This window comes from Netta rufina (assembly GCF_964035555.1).
Source record: "Netta rufina genome assembly, chromosome: 17".
Taxonomy (NCBI): Eukaryota; Metazoa; Chordata; class Aves; order Anseriformes; family Anatidae; genus Netta; species Netta rufina.
The window spans coordinates 9,096,205-9,111,856 of record NC_140141.1 but is presented as its reverse complement, the minus strand read 5'-3'; the positions used below and the strand labels follow the sequence as shown (position 1 = coordinate 9,111,856).

At 48.1% G+C, this 15,652-nt stretch overlaps 1 protein-coding gene across 1 annotated transcript in view; it reads left to right on the top strand.

Moving 5' to 3' along the window:
- TBX5 (T-box transcription factor 5) overlaps positions 1 to 15,378 on the top strand; it is a gene marked incomplete at its 3' end in the record, with an annotated part of 36,391 nt that extends 21,013 nt beyond the window's left edge. Inside the window, exons 8-9 of the mRNA XM_084297620.1 lie at positions 6,680 to 6,906; positions 14,795 to 15,378. Of these exons, the coding sequence (XP_084153746.1) occupies positions 6,680 to 6,906; positions 14,795 to 15,378 (811 nt within the window). The remainder of the gene's footprint in view (positions 1 to 6,679; positions 6,907 to 14,794) is intronic.
- Positions 15,379 to 15,652: the final 274 nt, after the last annotated feature.

The following is a 15,652-nucleotide window of genomic DNA, read 5'->3' as shown; positions in this document are numbered from 1 at the left end:
AGCATGAGATCAAGTTTGTTGCTTTCCTGATTTTTTTTGTCTTAAAAAAATATTAATAAATAAATAAGGAAGACATGTTAGAGGAGAACGGAGAGGGACGTAAGTTATACTCATCTGTGTTCTGTGGTCATGCTGCAAGTGAAAAGCATAAATCAGGTAAAAATTATGTAGTTGTGATGCTAGGAATATAAGAGTAAAACAGGCAGCAGAAATTCACCAAGGGTGAAGTGCGCAGAGAGATGATGAGATCTGTATTGCAGATGCCAGTGTAGGACTTTGGCCAAAGAAATTTCCTGTGCATGAGAGTTAATGGAACTGTATTAATAAAGCATAGCTATTAGTTATTGAGTAATCTGGGGGGCTGTATGCAAGTCATTATATATATATACAATATTTTATTTTTTAATCTGTAACTGCCAAAAAAACAGCAGGGGAGAAATGTTTGTGGATCTGGGGCTAGAACAATGTGAAAGAGTAATTCTGTTAAACCTTTTAACTGATTTTGCTGTTCATTTGCAACTCCCATTGTCTTCAGCAGTTATTATGGTGCTGGAGAGCTTCTGGAAGTCTCAGGCCCTAGTTACTGTTCATTCAAATTACTGCAATTAGTCCTTGAAGCTCCTCATTGGGAAAGCTTTTGATTGGAAAGGCGATTATGTGAAAGGGTGACTCTTGGCTCCCTGGATGGCTATCCTGGGCCTTTCCAAAGTGAGCCAGATCCAGAGCGATGCGTGCAGTGAAGGGAAGAGTGGCAGTGTAGTTCAACGCTGTGTATGTGTTTTCTCCGTCAAAGATCACGAGCTGTAGCTTGCTTCCTTTGGCACCGATCCACAGTAATCTTCCTGGCTCCAAGGGAATTATTCCAAGTATTTCCCGGTGTAACTGAGAACAGAAACTGGGCCAGACCCAAAGGATATAAAATCAGTACCGTGATTCAGAACTGGCACAGCGGAGAGGCTGGTGCATTTTTGGCTGCCAATAGAATAAATTGATGAGTCGCTGGGCTCTAAAAGTGTCATCTACCCTGTCATGCTGCCATCATGTTGGAGTGATGGATCCTGTTCTGCCTAATGCAAGTGGGTCTCAGTCCGCTGCAAAATGACCCCGCTCTCATCGCATCTTCTCATTGCATCTTTACATCCACTTTCATTTCCCATGTTCTGTCACTGAAATCTCCCAAGAGCCAAATGCTGTCCGAAATGTTTTCAGTGTGAGACTTAGAGTTGTAACATCTGTTGGAGAGATGAGGTTTTCCTCCGGCAAATGGCCCTGAGGAAAGTTTCCTGGTCAAAGCCCCAGTGGAAACTGTAGACTTGAACACCATTCTGTAGAATCTGATGTAAATCAGATGAAATCTAAAATAAGACTCTATGGATTTCACTGGAGGGTATCCACAACTCTTTTAAAGTGAGAGTAAGCTCAAGAAAAGCAGGGTAGCTGCAATATCCTCCATTGCTGGCTCTGTCCAGCAGGACCCAATCTGCAGTGGCTCAGCCCAGCATCAATGCTTGTTGTTTTTGTCTCTGTTGGCCAACATCCATCCTCCATTTCATCTCACATTCCTCTTACATGATCAGCAGAATTTGTCTGCGGGGCCCTAGCTTTTCCGCTTGCCTTATGATGGTAGCTCTAGGTCTGTAGCATTTTCTCTTTGGGTTTGTTGCAGTGGTCTCTTTGGGCTGCACTGCGCATTCAAGAGATGGGAGCACTGGTTCGTAACTTGCACCCAGAGTAGTTGAACCCTCTCCATGTGTTCAGCTCAGGACATTTGGTATGCTGGTGGAGCATGCTGCTGTGCACAACCTTCTGTGTTTCTCTGTGGATGTTTTGCATTGTTTTCCTAGACATCCAGCCTAGGGCATTATTTTTTTGTGGGGCCGGCCTATGGGCCCCATGCACAGAGAGCTCATATTTGATTTGAGGTAAGAGTGAAGGAATTACTCAGGAGTCCCTCTCTCACCAGGTCCTCTCACACTGTAGATTATCCACCTCAAGCTCTCCAGGCAGTCTCCTGAGAGTGGTATGATTTTATTACAATATGTTGGAAATAAGCTGAAATGAACATGCAGTGACAATTGACAATTGTTTGCTGGTTTATTTTTTTTCTTGGGAGGTGTTATATTTATTCCAGTCACATTTTTTTTTTCTTCCTCTCTCTATATCTTTTGTGGCTGACTTCCATTTCTTTCCCACTCTCAAGTCTCAGCAGGAAGGACAAAAATTGGTGGCCTGGGAAATACAAAATCAAATGCCTTTGAGTCATGTTTGAACATCTGCAGTAAGGTTGTGATTCTGCACTGCTGCAGCCATGGGTGCTGAGCGGATGGAGAGCGCAGGGCTGGTAGGACAGCAGGCATTTGTCCTTCTATAACGAGTGCTTGTAGGAGCTAAAAATCTCATGACACTTGGGAAAGAGTGAAGGGGAATGTCTGGTCTTGGCCACTTGATACACGATAAACCAGCCTTTAGACTAGGAATTGTCACCGTGAACAAGATCTAGACAAACACCAGATTTGGGTCTCCAAAGGATGTTGTGAGACCATGGCAGCACAACCATGGGGAAATTCCCTTTCATTTCATGCCCCTTGTGGAGGTATTGGCATGGTCCTTGAGGGCTGATATTTAATAGCTCTTTTGAAGTCTTGTTACCATGAGCTACAACAACTCTGGAGAGCCTTGATATATTTGCTTTGTTAGGGAAAAATCAGAAGCACCTTCTTAAACCATTTGATTAGGGCCACTAGGGACTGGGTGTTGTAACATGGAAGCTTCCCAGTTATAAACTGTGGATTTTTGAAGAGCTTTTTAACTTTTTTCTTTTGTCTGCCAGCCGCATTTACTATGCGCTGGCTAGTACATTAGGAAACTTCAAGTCTGCACATGAAAATATGTTGAAAATTATTAGTCTCTTACAACATAGCGATAAGCAAGAAAATGGGCTGGATGCCGCTCTCTGAAGATTTCTCATTTTTTCACAGTTTTTGTTGGTTTGCAGAGGCCACTGAGGTTTCCAGCTGTGAGATTACAAAACCTCATTGAACTTCCTCCTCTAAATCCTTTGCTAGATGTGAATGTGTGGCATAAGTGGCCTCATCCAGCTCCCGAGTCTGTCCTGGTGAAGGTGTCATTTGGCTGGGGAAGATGTCATGAGATGTGAAAATGGGACAGGTTTCCACCTTGCCCGGCACAACTCTCCCTTCTTCCCAGTGCCCCTCTGCTATCGTAGTACACGAACTATGGTATCCGAATATTCATTGTTAGCCACTCAGACTTTAAATAGACCAGTGACAGCTTCCTTCCTCGTAAATTCTTTCCCCAACCAACTTTTCCTTTTCTTCCAATTTTATAATTTTCAATGAGAGAAAAAAAAATCATTCATTAACACATAAATATGAAACTGTAACTTGCATTCTGGCTCAGGAACAGCAGTCTGTCCCGTGCTGCATGGACAACTGCCTATATTGCTAGTGTTAAGTCAGTCTCTTTTTTTTTTTTTTTCCTCCTCCCAACCTCTCTGCATTTTTTTTGGACAGCAACTGTTCTGGACACAACAATCGTTTTGTGCCAGCAGTGAACAAAACCTTTCATTCCATTAAACTGTGGCCCAGGATTACAACCAGCTATTTTGGGAATAGTGACTTTTAGGCACTGAAAAAAAAAAAATCTGATACATTTTTAAAGACCAAAGGACAATATAAAATGGTAGCTGCACACGGTCCATATCGTGCACTCAGGAAACAGTATAAATGTTTCAAGATGACTGTTGTGTTTTAAGGTACCAAAGCAATCTTTTTATTAGAGTGCAGCTCCTGTAAGGAAGAAAAATGTAGAAATGTGGAGATAACTGCCTTTGTGCATAGAAAAACAAAGTGAAAGGAAGAAAATACTTTTGATATTTAGTTAGAAAATACTTTCCTTCCTCTCCCTCTCAAATAGTTCATTTTTTGGCAAAAATAGCACCCAACATGTTTTGACTGAGATGGAAATATTTCGGTCCGAGAGAAGTCCTAGCGGTGCCTCCTGGGAGCTGCTGCTTGGAAACTTGGTGCTTCCAACCTGTGCTGGCTCCAGCACGAGTCTGGCTGCTCCACGTTCCTTCTGACAGCCACGGGGGCTGTGGTTTCACTGGGGAAATGCAGTCAGGGAAAAATTTGGTTCTCAGACCACAGCAGGAGTGTGGGACTCTGACACCACCTGTGCTGGCGCTCCAGGGTAAAAACATTGCAGTTTAAGGCATTCAGCTCTATTATAGAAAAGAGAACTTTTAATCAGTGAGAAACAACCTTGTTTTTTTTTGTTGTTGTTGTTGTTGTTTTTTCTTCCCCTGCTCCCCCAGCTCTCTATTAGGTCAGAAAGCATTGATTTAGGTGAGCAGTGTCCAGCTGGGGGCTGTTCTAAGTGTTTGGGTGGTGCTTTTCAGAGCAAGGCAGCTGACATTGGTGGAGGTCCCTGTGAGTTACCAAGAGAGTTCATTCCTGTGGTGTAGAAAATGCCCATGCAGATCTAACCCCACTTGCAAAGGGGGTGAGGATGACTCTGTCCAAAGGAGACATCCAAATCTCCCAGCACTTAAGCAGCAAGAAACTATGACAGCAGTTACCTTGGCATCCTCCAAAAAAGCCACAGAAAACATGGTGTGACATCCGGCCATAGTGTGTCCCCCTCCTCCTCCATGGCAGCTTGTAGGCAGCACGTAGTGTTTTTGTTGTTGTTTTGTTTGTTTTTAAGTAAATAAACAAGACTGTGTAATTTTTGGGAGGGATGTGTGTCACCTTCTGGCAGCTTTTCTCCTCAGAAGAGAAATGTGGTGAGGATGCAGCTTTGGAGTGTCATCTCCATGAATAGTGTTGCATGAGCATGGCAGGAGAAGCCAGCTGAAAACCATGATCTAGTAGGGCTGGGAGACCTCCTAGCACCTAGCAGATTTGGAGATCACTTGAGAGGTTTGAAGGCCATAGCTCTCAACCTTCCTGCACCTCCCAGCAGGAGCTCCTGGGATGAAAGCACTAGTGGTGGCTGTCCACTGATGGAGAGGTTTTATGAAGCCCACTGCATCCTCTGGCATCCATTGCTACCTTGTGTATGAGAAGGACAAGTCTCTGCTTCCTCCCAGGTTCCCCCGTCCATCCCTCTTTATTCATTGTGCACAGCTTGGACTTCACTTCTGGACAAAAAACTTTCTGGTCAGCCAGCCCAAGTGGGTGGAAAGCCCTGCTCCTGTGGGGATGAGCTGCTGGGCTTCCAGGGGAAGAGACCCCCTTTTTGAGTAGCCTCTGCTTGGCAAGCCACCAGTGCCCGGGGTTTGGAAAGCTTTTGTGGCACAATGAGAGATGCATTCATTTGGTTTTGAGCTCCTGGGTGAGTTTCCCCTCCATAACAGCTCGGTTGCTAATATTTCTGGCAGTCACTGCAGCAGTGGTTTGGATGAAAGCTCCCTGCTGTGAGTAGGTTTATATAATTGGTATTGTTAAATTTTGTAAATAAATTCTGAGTTTCTACAGCAATAGGTCCTCTCTACGGGGCCTAAAAGGAGATTTGGGGCTTCTCCTCTATGTGTAGGTGGCCAGGTGAGCCTACTCAAGGTGGATTTAAGGATCTGTCCTCACTCCAGCAGAGCAGCCTTGGGCAGGTGAGTAGGGTACCCCAAAGCCTCTTTGGTCCAAAGGCTGCAGCTTCGAAGATGAGAGCTTGTGTTGTAGCCTGGGCTCTGGCTTCTCTGATCCTGGTGGCACTTCACAGGTTGCTGCTGTGCGACCTGCTCTTAAGGCATTTCAGCAATCTTTGGGTTCAGTGTGTGCCTAGCTGTCTTTCCAGCAGACCAGAGGTAGGTTAGTACCTCCCGTGAGGTCTCTGAGCCCCCCTGTTCGCTTCTCAGTCCTACAGGGCAGAAATAACCTTGTCTGCTGATGTGCTTGGAGAAATGTCTCCAGAACTGTAGGGGCTTGTAGGAGAGGGGTATGTAGCCAGGGCTGGCAAAACATCCATGCTCCAAAACAGATTTCAAAAAAGTGAATAAACCAGACTTTCCATCAGCGCTTGCCCTCCCAGCCTGGCTCCATTTGTGCACGTGGCTCTGGCATGCATCAGGTCTCGGTGACTTATTTATTTCTCTTCCCTGAGCACTCTGGAAAGGAGCTTGTTCTCTGGCCCAGAGATCGCCTGCTCAGGAGAATCAGGCTGGAGGAGCCTGGGGAAAAGGAATGGGGACGATAACCAAAAGGCGAAAAAGTAGTTCTAAATATTTAATCCATCTCCAAGTAAGCTTGGTTCCCTGTAAGCAACTTGGCAGAGATGAGGTTTTTATTCACACATGTGCTCCCATACACAATATAAATAGTATGTGATTTATAAATGCTATTACAATATTCACGTAAAAATCTTGCGTATTTTGCTAAGAGGACATGTATATATTTTGTGTGTGTGTGTGTCAAACAGCAACAGTGGTGGAAGAAGCAAGAACATAATGGGAAAAATACTAAACGGAAAGCAAAAGGGGAGAGTGCTGCAGCGATAAAGCATGACGGGGCTGCAGTCTCCTGGGAGGGACGTCTCTATTTCCCTGAAAGACTCTTCAAACACCATGACACTAATGTACTGCCTTCGTTTATTAATTCACCGATCTATTTATTAATTGATTGCTTTTCTGCTTTGTATTTTTTATTTGTTTGTTTGCTTTTAGTAAGGAGTACCCGGTTGTTCCCAGGAGCACGGTGAGACAGAAAGTGTCCTCAAATCACAGCCCCTTCAGTGGTGAGACCAGGGTCCTTTCCGCCTCCTCCAACCTGGGCTCCCAGTACCAGTGTGAGAACGGGGTGTCGAGCACCTCCCAGGACCTGCTGCCGCCCGCCAACCCCTACCCGATCTCCCAGGAGCACAGCCAGATCTACCACTGCACCAAGAGAAAAGGTCAGAGCTTGGATGCTCTCACTTTGCGACTTCCCCCCCTTCCTAGCGTGACCATCAGCATTATTCTGTGGTGTTCCCCTTGCTGTTAGACTTGAAGATGCGCAAGGGGTGAGGGCAATCCACCGAGCTGGGCTGGGGAACTCATCTCACCAGCGTGAGCCTAAATCCCCTTTCCTGCTGCTGGGCTGGGAGCGAGCTATTTGGAGGGGTAGCCATACCTTCCACCCCAGTTGAATCCACATTCAGCAAGATAGCTGTGGCAGGAGATAAAGCTGGCTTATCTGGCTCCATGGTCCCTCAGACGGGGTTAATCTCTGAGTGTAGATACCTTGACAGCTTGGGTTTTGCACAGTTTTGGACCGAGGGTCTCACAGTTGGGAGATATTTGCCCATATGCAGAAAGCATTTCCACTTAAATGCCTGGTCTAATGAGCGGGGCATGGGATTGAAAACCATGATATCCATGTTCATTCCCCTCTGGCGTGACTGACCTGCTTTGACAGAGCTTGAGGGATCCAACTGTGAGTGCTTTACGCTGACTGCTGAGCTCGTCCTGGCGTGAAGGACCCAGGGTAGCGAGGGGATAATTGTTCTCGGGCAGGAGAAGCACTTGGCAGGCTATCCCTTCCTCTCCCAAAGCAATAGGAGTGCCCAGCTGCAAGGCTGAGGTAGCAAAACTCTCAGATCAAGTCCAGACCCTCAGAAGAATAGGGAATTTCCAGGGCAGAGCGTTACAGGGTGGCCAGGAGATCATTGCTGCCCTTTCCCTTTCCTCCATGATTTAGCACAGGAAAAGCCAATGGGAGACAGCACTGTGGCAAATGCACCAAGAACTGCTCCAGCTTGGTAGCCTCTTCCTACAGCAGATCCCTTCCTGCTTCCCTGCACTGTCCTATCAGCCACATCATTATTTTTAGCAGTGTAACCCCGGGGACACTGGGACATGCAGAAAAGGCTCAGGGCAAAGGTAGCGGATGCTGGGAAGTGCTGGGAGATGGGGCAGGAGGCAGTGGAAATTGGGGTCTCTCACATCCTTGGGGAATCCCCCAGGTGTTGTAACATCAGTTGTGGGGGCATGTGTATGTGTACAAAGGCAAAATGTTGAGAAATCATAATATTTTCCTGGTGTAAAAGGCAAATGGAAAATAGAGGAATAATTTTCTGAGCATTCCTCCATCCTCGTGCTCATAAAACCTGTGTCAAAGCTGCAATGGGAAATGGTGACGCTAGGTTTGGGCTAGCTGTCAGGCAGGGAATAAAGAGTAGCAGAGGCCTCCCAGGGTGTCCCGTAAGGTCAGAGGTGAGCCGTGTCACCCTTGCTGTCCCCATGCTGATGCAGAGCTATGGATGCAAGCTGCCGGGACGCAAAACCCTGTCGGTGGTTGTGATGGGACAAGAGGTCACATTTACCCTTGGCGTCCCTTAGTCTGAGCTCCAGCCTCAGTGCTTCTCTGCCCCAGGAGCTGAGCTCTCACCATTCCTCTTCCCCTTGACAAAACCTAACCCAAACGAGCTGCCCAAATGGCAGCAACCCCTTCAGACAACCTCTGACTGCTGCGTGTCCCCGCACCGCAGGGCAATCCATCATTTGCCTCCGCGTTGTAAAGCGATAAGGACTCAGCAGAGGTTTCCTTCCAGTTTTGGGATTCCCGCTAAGTGGTGTCTCCATGGGTGGTTTCCCTCAATCCCCCAATTATCTCACTTCCTCTTATTGTCACAAAAGAGACGACTATCTGCCCCATAATAAGCTCCCCGGCCCCTTTCTGGCCTGCGTGGCCCTTGCCAAAGTGCAGGAGACCAGCGGAGCGCGTCCTTGTCTGTAGGGCTGATGGCCCCTCATTATCTCACCGATGGCTTGAGTGGCACAAGCAGTTAAGGGCCTTTTATCAAAGCCGCCAAACGCTTTAATCAAAGAGAAGCAGCGTCCTGTCCGATACCACTGGCTTCTTCCGCGAGGCTGCTGTCTCAGGAGCCCGAGCCCTGGCTCTCCTCGCTGTGCTTTTTCCCCTCCCCATGCATCCAAGCAAATCGAAAACAGCCACCAGGGCTTAAAGGAAAGAAACACAAAGTTAATGGGAAACAGAGAGCCAACGTAAGCTGCCAAGCAGCTCTTTGCAAAGTGAAATTAATTAAAAAAAAAGAAAAAAAAAGTAAGTAGAGATGAGCAATTCTGTTCAGATAAATCAGAACGTGATCCAAGGTTTCGTATCAGACTCAGGCTGTGCATGGTACTTTCTTCTAGTGCTGAGCAAGGGTCTTTATTAAACGAGGGAAAATAATCCTACCTATAATATTTCTCTTTATCTTCCTCTTCCAGCCTCCCCTTTTCCAGTGAAATATTAAGCTCTTCCTCACACCTCTCCCGCTTTCCTGCTTTAATCTTTCTGCACAATTTTTAACAAGCCTTACGATCTCAGGAAAAAATGTAGCAGCATGTTGAGTTCTAGCATACCTCTGTCTATTTTCTGGATTGGGAATTTTATTGATTTCATTGGATCATCGACTTCCCAAACATTGGCTCCTCTTCAGTCGGTTCAGGATTTGTCTCCAGCAGATTATTTCCCCTCCACAAGGCTGTGGTTGTGGGCAAGTTTTTGCAGGGGCAGAGGGCAGTTCGCCTGGGTTTGAGACCAGCTGGTGTCTGTATCTTCTGAAAAAAATACCACCCCTGTTTTCCAAGATAGTCTCTCGGATACTGCTCCTTCCAGCTTTGACATCTTGTGATATTTGTCTGGAGCCCTTTTAATCAGGAGGGCAAGTCTTCGTTTAGGCTTGGTTAAGAATAGATCTGTGTTCGAGCAGCTAAAAGGAACCTCGTTTGACTTCTACTTTCTTGGTGACTGAGGACCAAGGTTTAGCTCCATGTCTGACAGTGTTGTTCTTAGCTGTCAAGTCAAGATGGATTCGCTCTGGGGATCTGATATAGAGTTGCATTAGGGGAGAGCAGCAGGGCTGCGAGGGGATGTTATCTCCGAAGGCTCCTCTGTCTCAGGGAGCTGATCCTCCTCTGGGCGAGGAAGGAAGGACACATCCCAGAGCCACAGCTCTGGCAATTCCTGGTGCCTGGCTGGGGACCTGGGGTCACAGCATTGGGAATGACCCCAGCGTGGCGTGATGAGGCGGCTGCTCCAGGCGCTTTCTGGACATGCTAAATGCAGTCCCTGAGGCAGGAATTGTCCTGCATTGTGTCCTAGCTCCACGCTGAGATCACTTATGGCATTTCACTCAGGCTGGACTTGGGTGGATGTATGAACTCCAAAACTCTGTCCTACTAAGGAGTGGCCTCAGCTCATGATGTGGATTTTTAGGCTGTAACAAAGATCTGTTAAAGCTTCACTCTTTCTCTAGTTCTCCACTTCTCCCTCTCTCGTTGCTGTGCTTGGAGGAGACCAAAAGGATTTTCCAGCAGGCAGCTGGCTTTGTCTTTGATTTTAGCCCCACATCCCAATTAGGGCATCGGGGCTTGTTTTCCCTTGTGTTATCCTCTCCCCTCAGACTTCCTGTGAACTGAAAAGTCATCCCTCTAAACCCCTGCTCCCTCCCAGCCTTACGCAATCTCAACCACTTGGCAGATTTCTGGGATGCTTGCGATGCTGAACAGGAGGCAACTGGAACAGCCTCTCCCCGGGGAGGTTATAAAAGTTGTCATGTTGGCACTCTGAGGGAGAAGGATGCAGCAGAATCCACCGGCTCCAGCCAGTGAGGACTGTCTCCTTCAGCCTCTTAGCTTGGACGTGACCCTGCCCATGGGGAAGAATATATCTTTCATCCTCTTCCTGCTCTGCTGAGGTTGGTGGGGATGCAGCAATGCCTTTCCCCCATTCTCCTCCATAACAGGCGCTGTTAGGGAGGAAAAACCTCTTCATTTCCCAAGCTGATTTCTCCCTGCCCAGCTTTTCTGTCACTTGGAGAAGCTCTAGGACCAGAGCTGAACAAAAATCAGGTGTGGGAGGTCTACTTGGAGGACTTGCTTCTCATCCTGCTGACGGTTTGGGAGATGCAAGGAGTTTGCCAAGCCTTGAGCTATGCTGTGGCCAGAGCTGTCTGCAGCTTGGGTAGAGGCAACTGGGAGCCCGGAACAAGGGGGCTGCTGGGCCACCAACAGAGAGGAATAATTTTTCTGCATGGTGGGGAGATATTCAGGGGGTTGGTGTGTGCCCAGCCCTGCTGGTGGGGCTGTTCTTTCAGCAGCTTCATGCAGACTCCCCGCTGTCTCATCAGGAGATGCTTCCTGTGCCTTTGCAGGGGCTGTTAGCTGCCCCTGGAAGAGGCTCCAGCTTTTGGTGCTGGGTTTTGTTGCCCCTCTGCTCCCCTGCAATGCATCACAGCCACTGCAAACCTTGTGACTGCTAGAACAATAGCATAGCCACAACGCGTCTTAGGTTTCATGTCCTAGGACATGTGTCCTGCTTGCCCTTTAAAGATGCACATTTTGGTTAAATCCGTCTTTTTCTTTTCTTCTTTGACAACCCTTGTCAGCTTTGCACGTTGTGATTAGCTATTCATGCTCATGCTAGATTCATACAAGAAACCAGACTGAGCAAGACAACAGCGTTAATGACAATCATCCATTGTGCCTCCCTGACAAAGATGGGATGAGCCTACTGTAATGTCCTGAAAGTGTGGGTGAGCTTTAAAAGCTCAAACAATCGGGTCCTGTTCTGCATTGTCTTCCATCCTGGGGAGCTGATTGTCATGAATATGAAAGGAGATCCCCTGATTTACACCAAGGGAAGAGATGGGCCCTGGACACCCTGAAGTCCAGAGATTTTGCATGTTTGCATTTCATCCTGGATGGCCCTAATCTTGGAATTGGGAAAATTCCATTTAAAAAGCCATTTGTGTGGTATTTACAACCCAGCTGGAAGTAGTAAATACCGGAAACCTTGGAACTGCTTATACTCTCGCTCAAGCTCCTTCGTTAGATAGATCATCAAATTCCTTGCACGGGAGCCAGTTTCCACCCCGTTCTGCAGGCTCCGTTTTCCTTGGACCCACTTCGGAGCAGCTTCTCCCGGGTGCTGGCAGCTTCCCCCTGCTTGGCAGAACCCTTTGCTTTTTGAGGTTTGTGCAGTATCGAGGGGCTGGTCGCAGGAGCTGATTGCCACCCTTGGCTTCCAAGAATAGCAGTGAGGATGGGCAGCATCTCCCAGGACCTCCAGCATCTCCTGAGGGTGTGCAGCACCTCCTGGGGCTTTGCCACCAGGGGAAGGACAATGAAGAGCTGTTAGGGAGCCAGGATCATGAAAGAAACCGGAGCAGAGTGGATGCTTCTCTACTATGTCCTGCTGATGCTGAGGAGGTGAGAGGACCTTCAGGAAGAGGACGTAGCCTTGGGGTGCAGTGCCCAGGCTCCGGAGCAGGTGGGGATGACTAAACAAGAATGGGATGGGAATACCTCCTTCCAGCATTGCAGGAGAGCTTTCTTTGGCTTGTTCCACTTTTTGCCATGCTCTTACTTGAAGAAGTCCCCTGCCTGCCCCCAGATCTGTGGGGATAACCTTCACCTGCTTGGTGTTGGCTCTGATTTCCTCTGTGAGGAGTGGTGAGGTAATGCCAGGTCAGAGTAGGGACCACGGACCAGTGCAGATCCATCAGCTGAGGATCTCTGCTCTGCATCATCCCACCTTCAAGATGGACCATTCTCTTCTCTTCAGCACTTTGAGATTACACAGGTGGGAAAAGCATCAGGAAGAGGGGCCAGAGGGTGGGCAAGAAGGGTTAGGGTAGGCTGTGACCTTTGTTAGCATCCCCTCTAGAGACACGCATGCTGCGCTTAAACAACTTAAGACCTGGAGTGACAGTGCCCTTTTTACACTCAACATCAGTAAGAATAGGCCTAAAGAGGCCAGCAGAGCAATTGGTAGAGCTTAGGAAAGGAAAGAGGGAACCTATGGGTTTTCACCAATGTGCTGGCTGTTTTTATTTTTCTCTCTTCACCTGCGGTGTGCTCTGGAAGAGGATCCGTGGCTCTGCCTGGCTGTGCTGTGGCAGGGAGAGAAATGTCTGGGCTAAATGGAAAAATCAGCAACCTCAGGTTGTAAGTCAGGCACACTTTTGCACCATGGAAAAACAGGGTTCGACTGTTTTGTGTTGTATATATTAAAAAAAAAATAAAATAAACAGTCAAACCCCAAGCCAGTGATTTCTAATGCCAGCAGAGTAATGCGGTTTAATGCTGAAAACTTTATTAGCAGAACAATGCTTCATTTTACAAGATATTGTTTTTCCACCCTAGTGCTCTTATTACTCAGTCTTGGGTTAGGGATCCAAAACTTTTAGGCTGCCTGTAAAAGCTAGAGCTACTCCAGCCATATGTACCTCCTGCGATAGACCCGTGCTCAGCAGGGAGCTGAAGGCAGTGTTTCCAGCTTCCATCCTTCAGGGAACTTCATCATTTTCCCTATAAAAAAATAAGCCTGATCAGGAGTAAGGGCAGTGATATGCTTTTTCTCTGCTCACTGTTTCAGCTGTGTTAAAGATGCTATTGCAATGCTTGGTTCTCATGCCCAGCTGTAGTGGCTGCCCTTGGTAGGCACCTGAGTGGGAGTAATGGGTTATTTTACAAGCAGAGAGGGTGCAGTTTGGAGAAACATGTCTGTTTACAGCAAGGAGGGTACATGCGAGTTTGCCAGCAACAAACAGTGCCAGTCTGCACCTCCCGAAGCTGAGACGTGGAGCAAAACCACAGGAGTTTGTGCAAGTGCCTTCTGGTGGGGACGTGCTTTTGTCCTCCTTTTTATGGAGCTGTTTGTTTCTTTCGTGTTTCAGGGGTTAAAAAAAAGAAAAAAAAAAAGGCAGCTCAGATCATGCTAGTTGAGGAAATTTGAAGAGGGCTATTTCTTGCAGTATTCTTTCCCATTTTACCCTTGTTGAAAGGGTTCAGGGCTTTCTGTCCCGAGAGGCTGTAGTCTAAGTGGGATGTTTTTCTGCCTGCACCAGGAATCCTGCTTTTGAAGCAGCAGCAGCAAAGTTAATCTGGGTCAGAACAAGCTCCCTTTCGCTTGCCTCGCTGTCCTTAAAATCTCTTGGTGAACTGCTCGTCCCCGGGCACTTTGCCATCTATCCCAGCAGAGCTGGATTTCATTTGGTGACCCTGCGAATGAATAAATAAGCACACATTCATTTATTCATTTTGCTGCCCCCAAGAGATTTCACCTAAATTGTTTATCTCCTTCCCTCTGTTGGCACGGCGTTGTTGCGGGAAACAAAGGGCTCTGCAAGCTGCGCCTTGTTGTTTTGAGATGGGAAATTCACTTCTCTTTTTCTTTCTGCTTGGCCACAGCACGCAGCTCTGCGTGGATTTATGTGCCCCTTGGCACAGCTGAGGGCTATAAATGTCCAAATCTTGATTGCCTCAACTTCGCTGTAGCTGGTGCCCTCCCGGTGGGATTTTTTATTATGATCTCTATTTTTCCGTCACTTATCACAAAAAAAATTAATGTATCATTGTTAAAGCTTTTTAATTAACAGCATCGGCTCTGAGGCTCTGGGTGTGGGGACCTCTGCTAGGGTATTGTGTCTGCAGGCAGGAGGTGCTGCTCTGGCCAAAGTGCTGGCAGCAGCAGGAGATGATAAATTTGGTGATGTGGTGGCTTGTGTGGGTTATCACCAAAAAAGATAAGTCTCAAGGTCCCTTTGGCATCTTACAGTGTTGCTTTTGCTCACAGAGCTCCCAGCTAACCCCCTCCCTCCCCGGTCCAGGGACAAAAACAGTGGTCAACTTCAGTGGGATCCATTCAGACCGATCTCAAGGGCTGTGACACAGCTGGGGGAAGTCTCTGGACTCGCTCCGTGCAGGCTGTGCCCCTGGCAGGAGGAGGATAATCCTGCCGGGCTGCAGGGCACGGTGTTGGTGTTGGCTACCAGGAGTTTTCTCTCCCAACAGATGAGGAATGTTCCACCACCGAGCATCCCTACAAGAAGCCCTACATGGAGACTTCTCCGGCAGAAGAGGATCCCTTCTACAGGTCCAGTTACCCCCAGCAGCAGGGACTGAACACTTCATACAGGACTGAATCAGCCCAGCGCCAAGCGTGCATGTACGCCAGCTCCGCTCCCCCCACGGACCCCGTGCCCAGCCTGGAAGACATCAGCTGTAACACGTGGCCCAGCGTGCCCTCCTACAGCAGTTGCACAGTGTCTGCCATGCAGCCGATGGACAGGTTACCCTACCAGCATTTCTCTGCCCACTTCACCTCGGGGCCGCTGATGCCCCGGCTGGGCAGCGTGGCCAACCATACTTCCCCCCAGATAGGAGACACCCACAGCATGTTCCAGCACCAGACCTCGGTTTCTCACCAACCCATCGTCCGGCAGTGTGGACCCCAAACGGGCATCCAGTCCCCCCCCAGCAGCCTCCAGCCCGCAGAGTTCCTCTATTCCCACGGCGTGCCTCGAACCCTCTCGCCCCACCAGTACCACTCGGTGCACGGCGTGGGCATGGTGCCAGAGTGGAGCGAGAACAGCTAACCAGGCAGCCACAGCATCAGCCACGGCAAAAGAAATGGAGGAAAAAGAAATAAAAAAGGAAAAAAAAAAACAACAACACCCTGTCAGTAATAAAAAAGAGAGCGTTTTGCAAGACTCCTTGAAGTGAATGTTCACCGTTAGCACTCGAGAGGGACGGACGCTGATTGACACCACGGACAAAGCAGTCATCGGCCTCGGTGTGACTTGCCCCCCCTTTTTTTCTTTTGGTTCAAAAGGAAAACCAACAGATTGGCACGCTGACCCCCACCGTGCC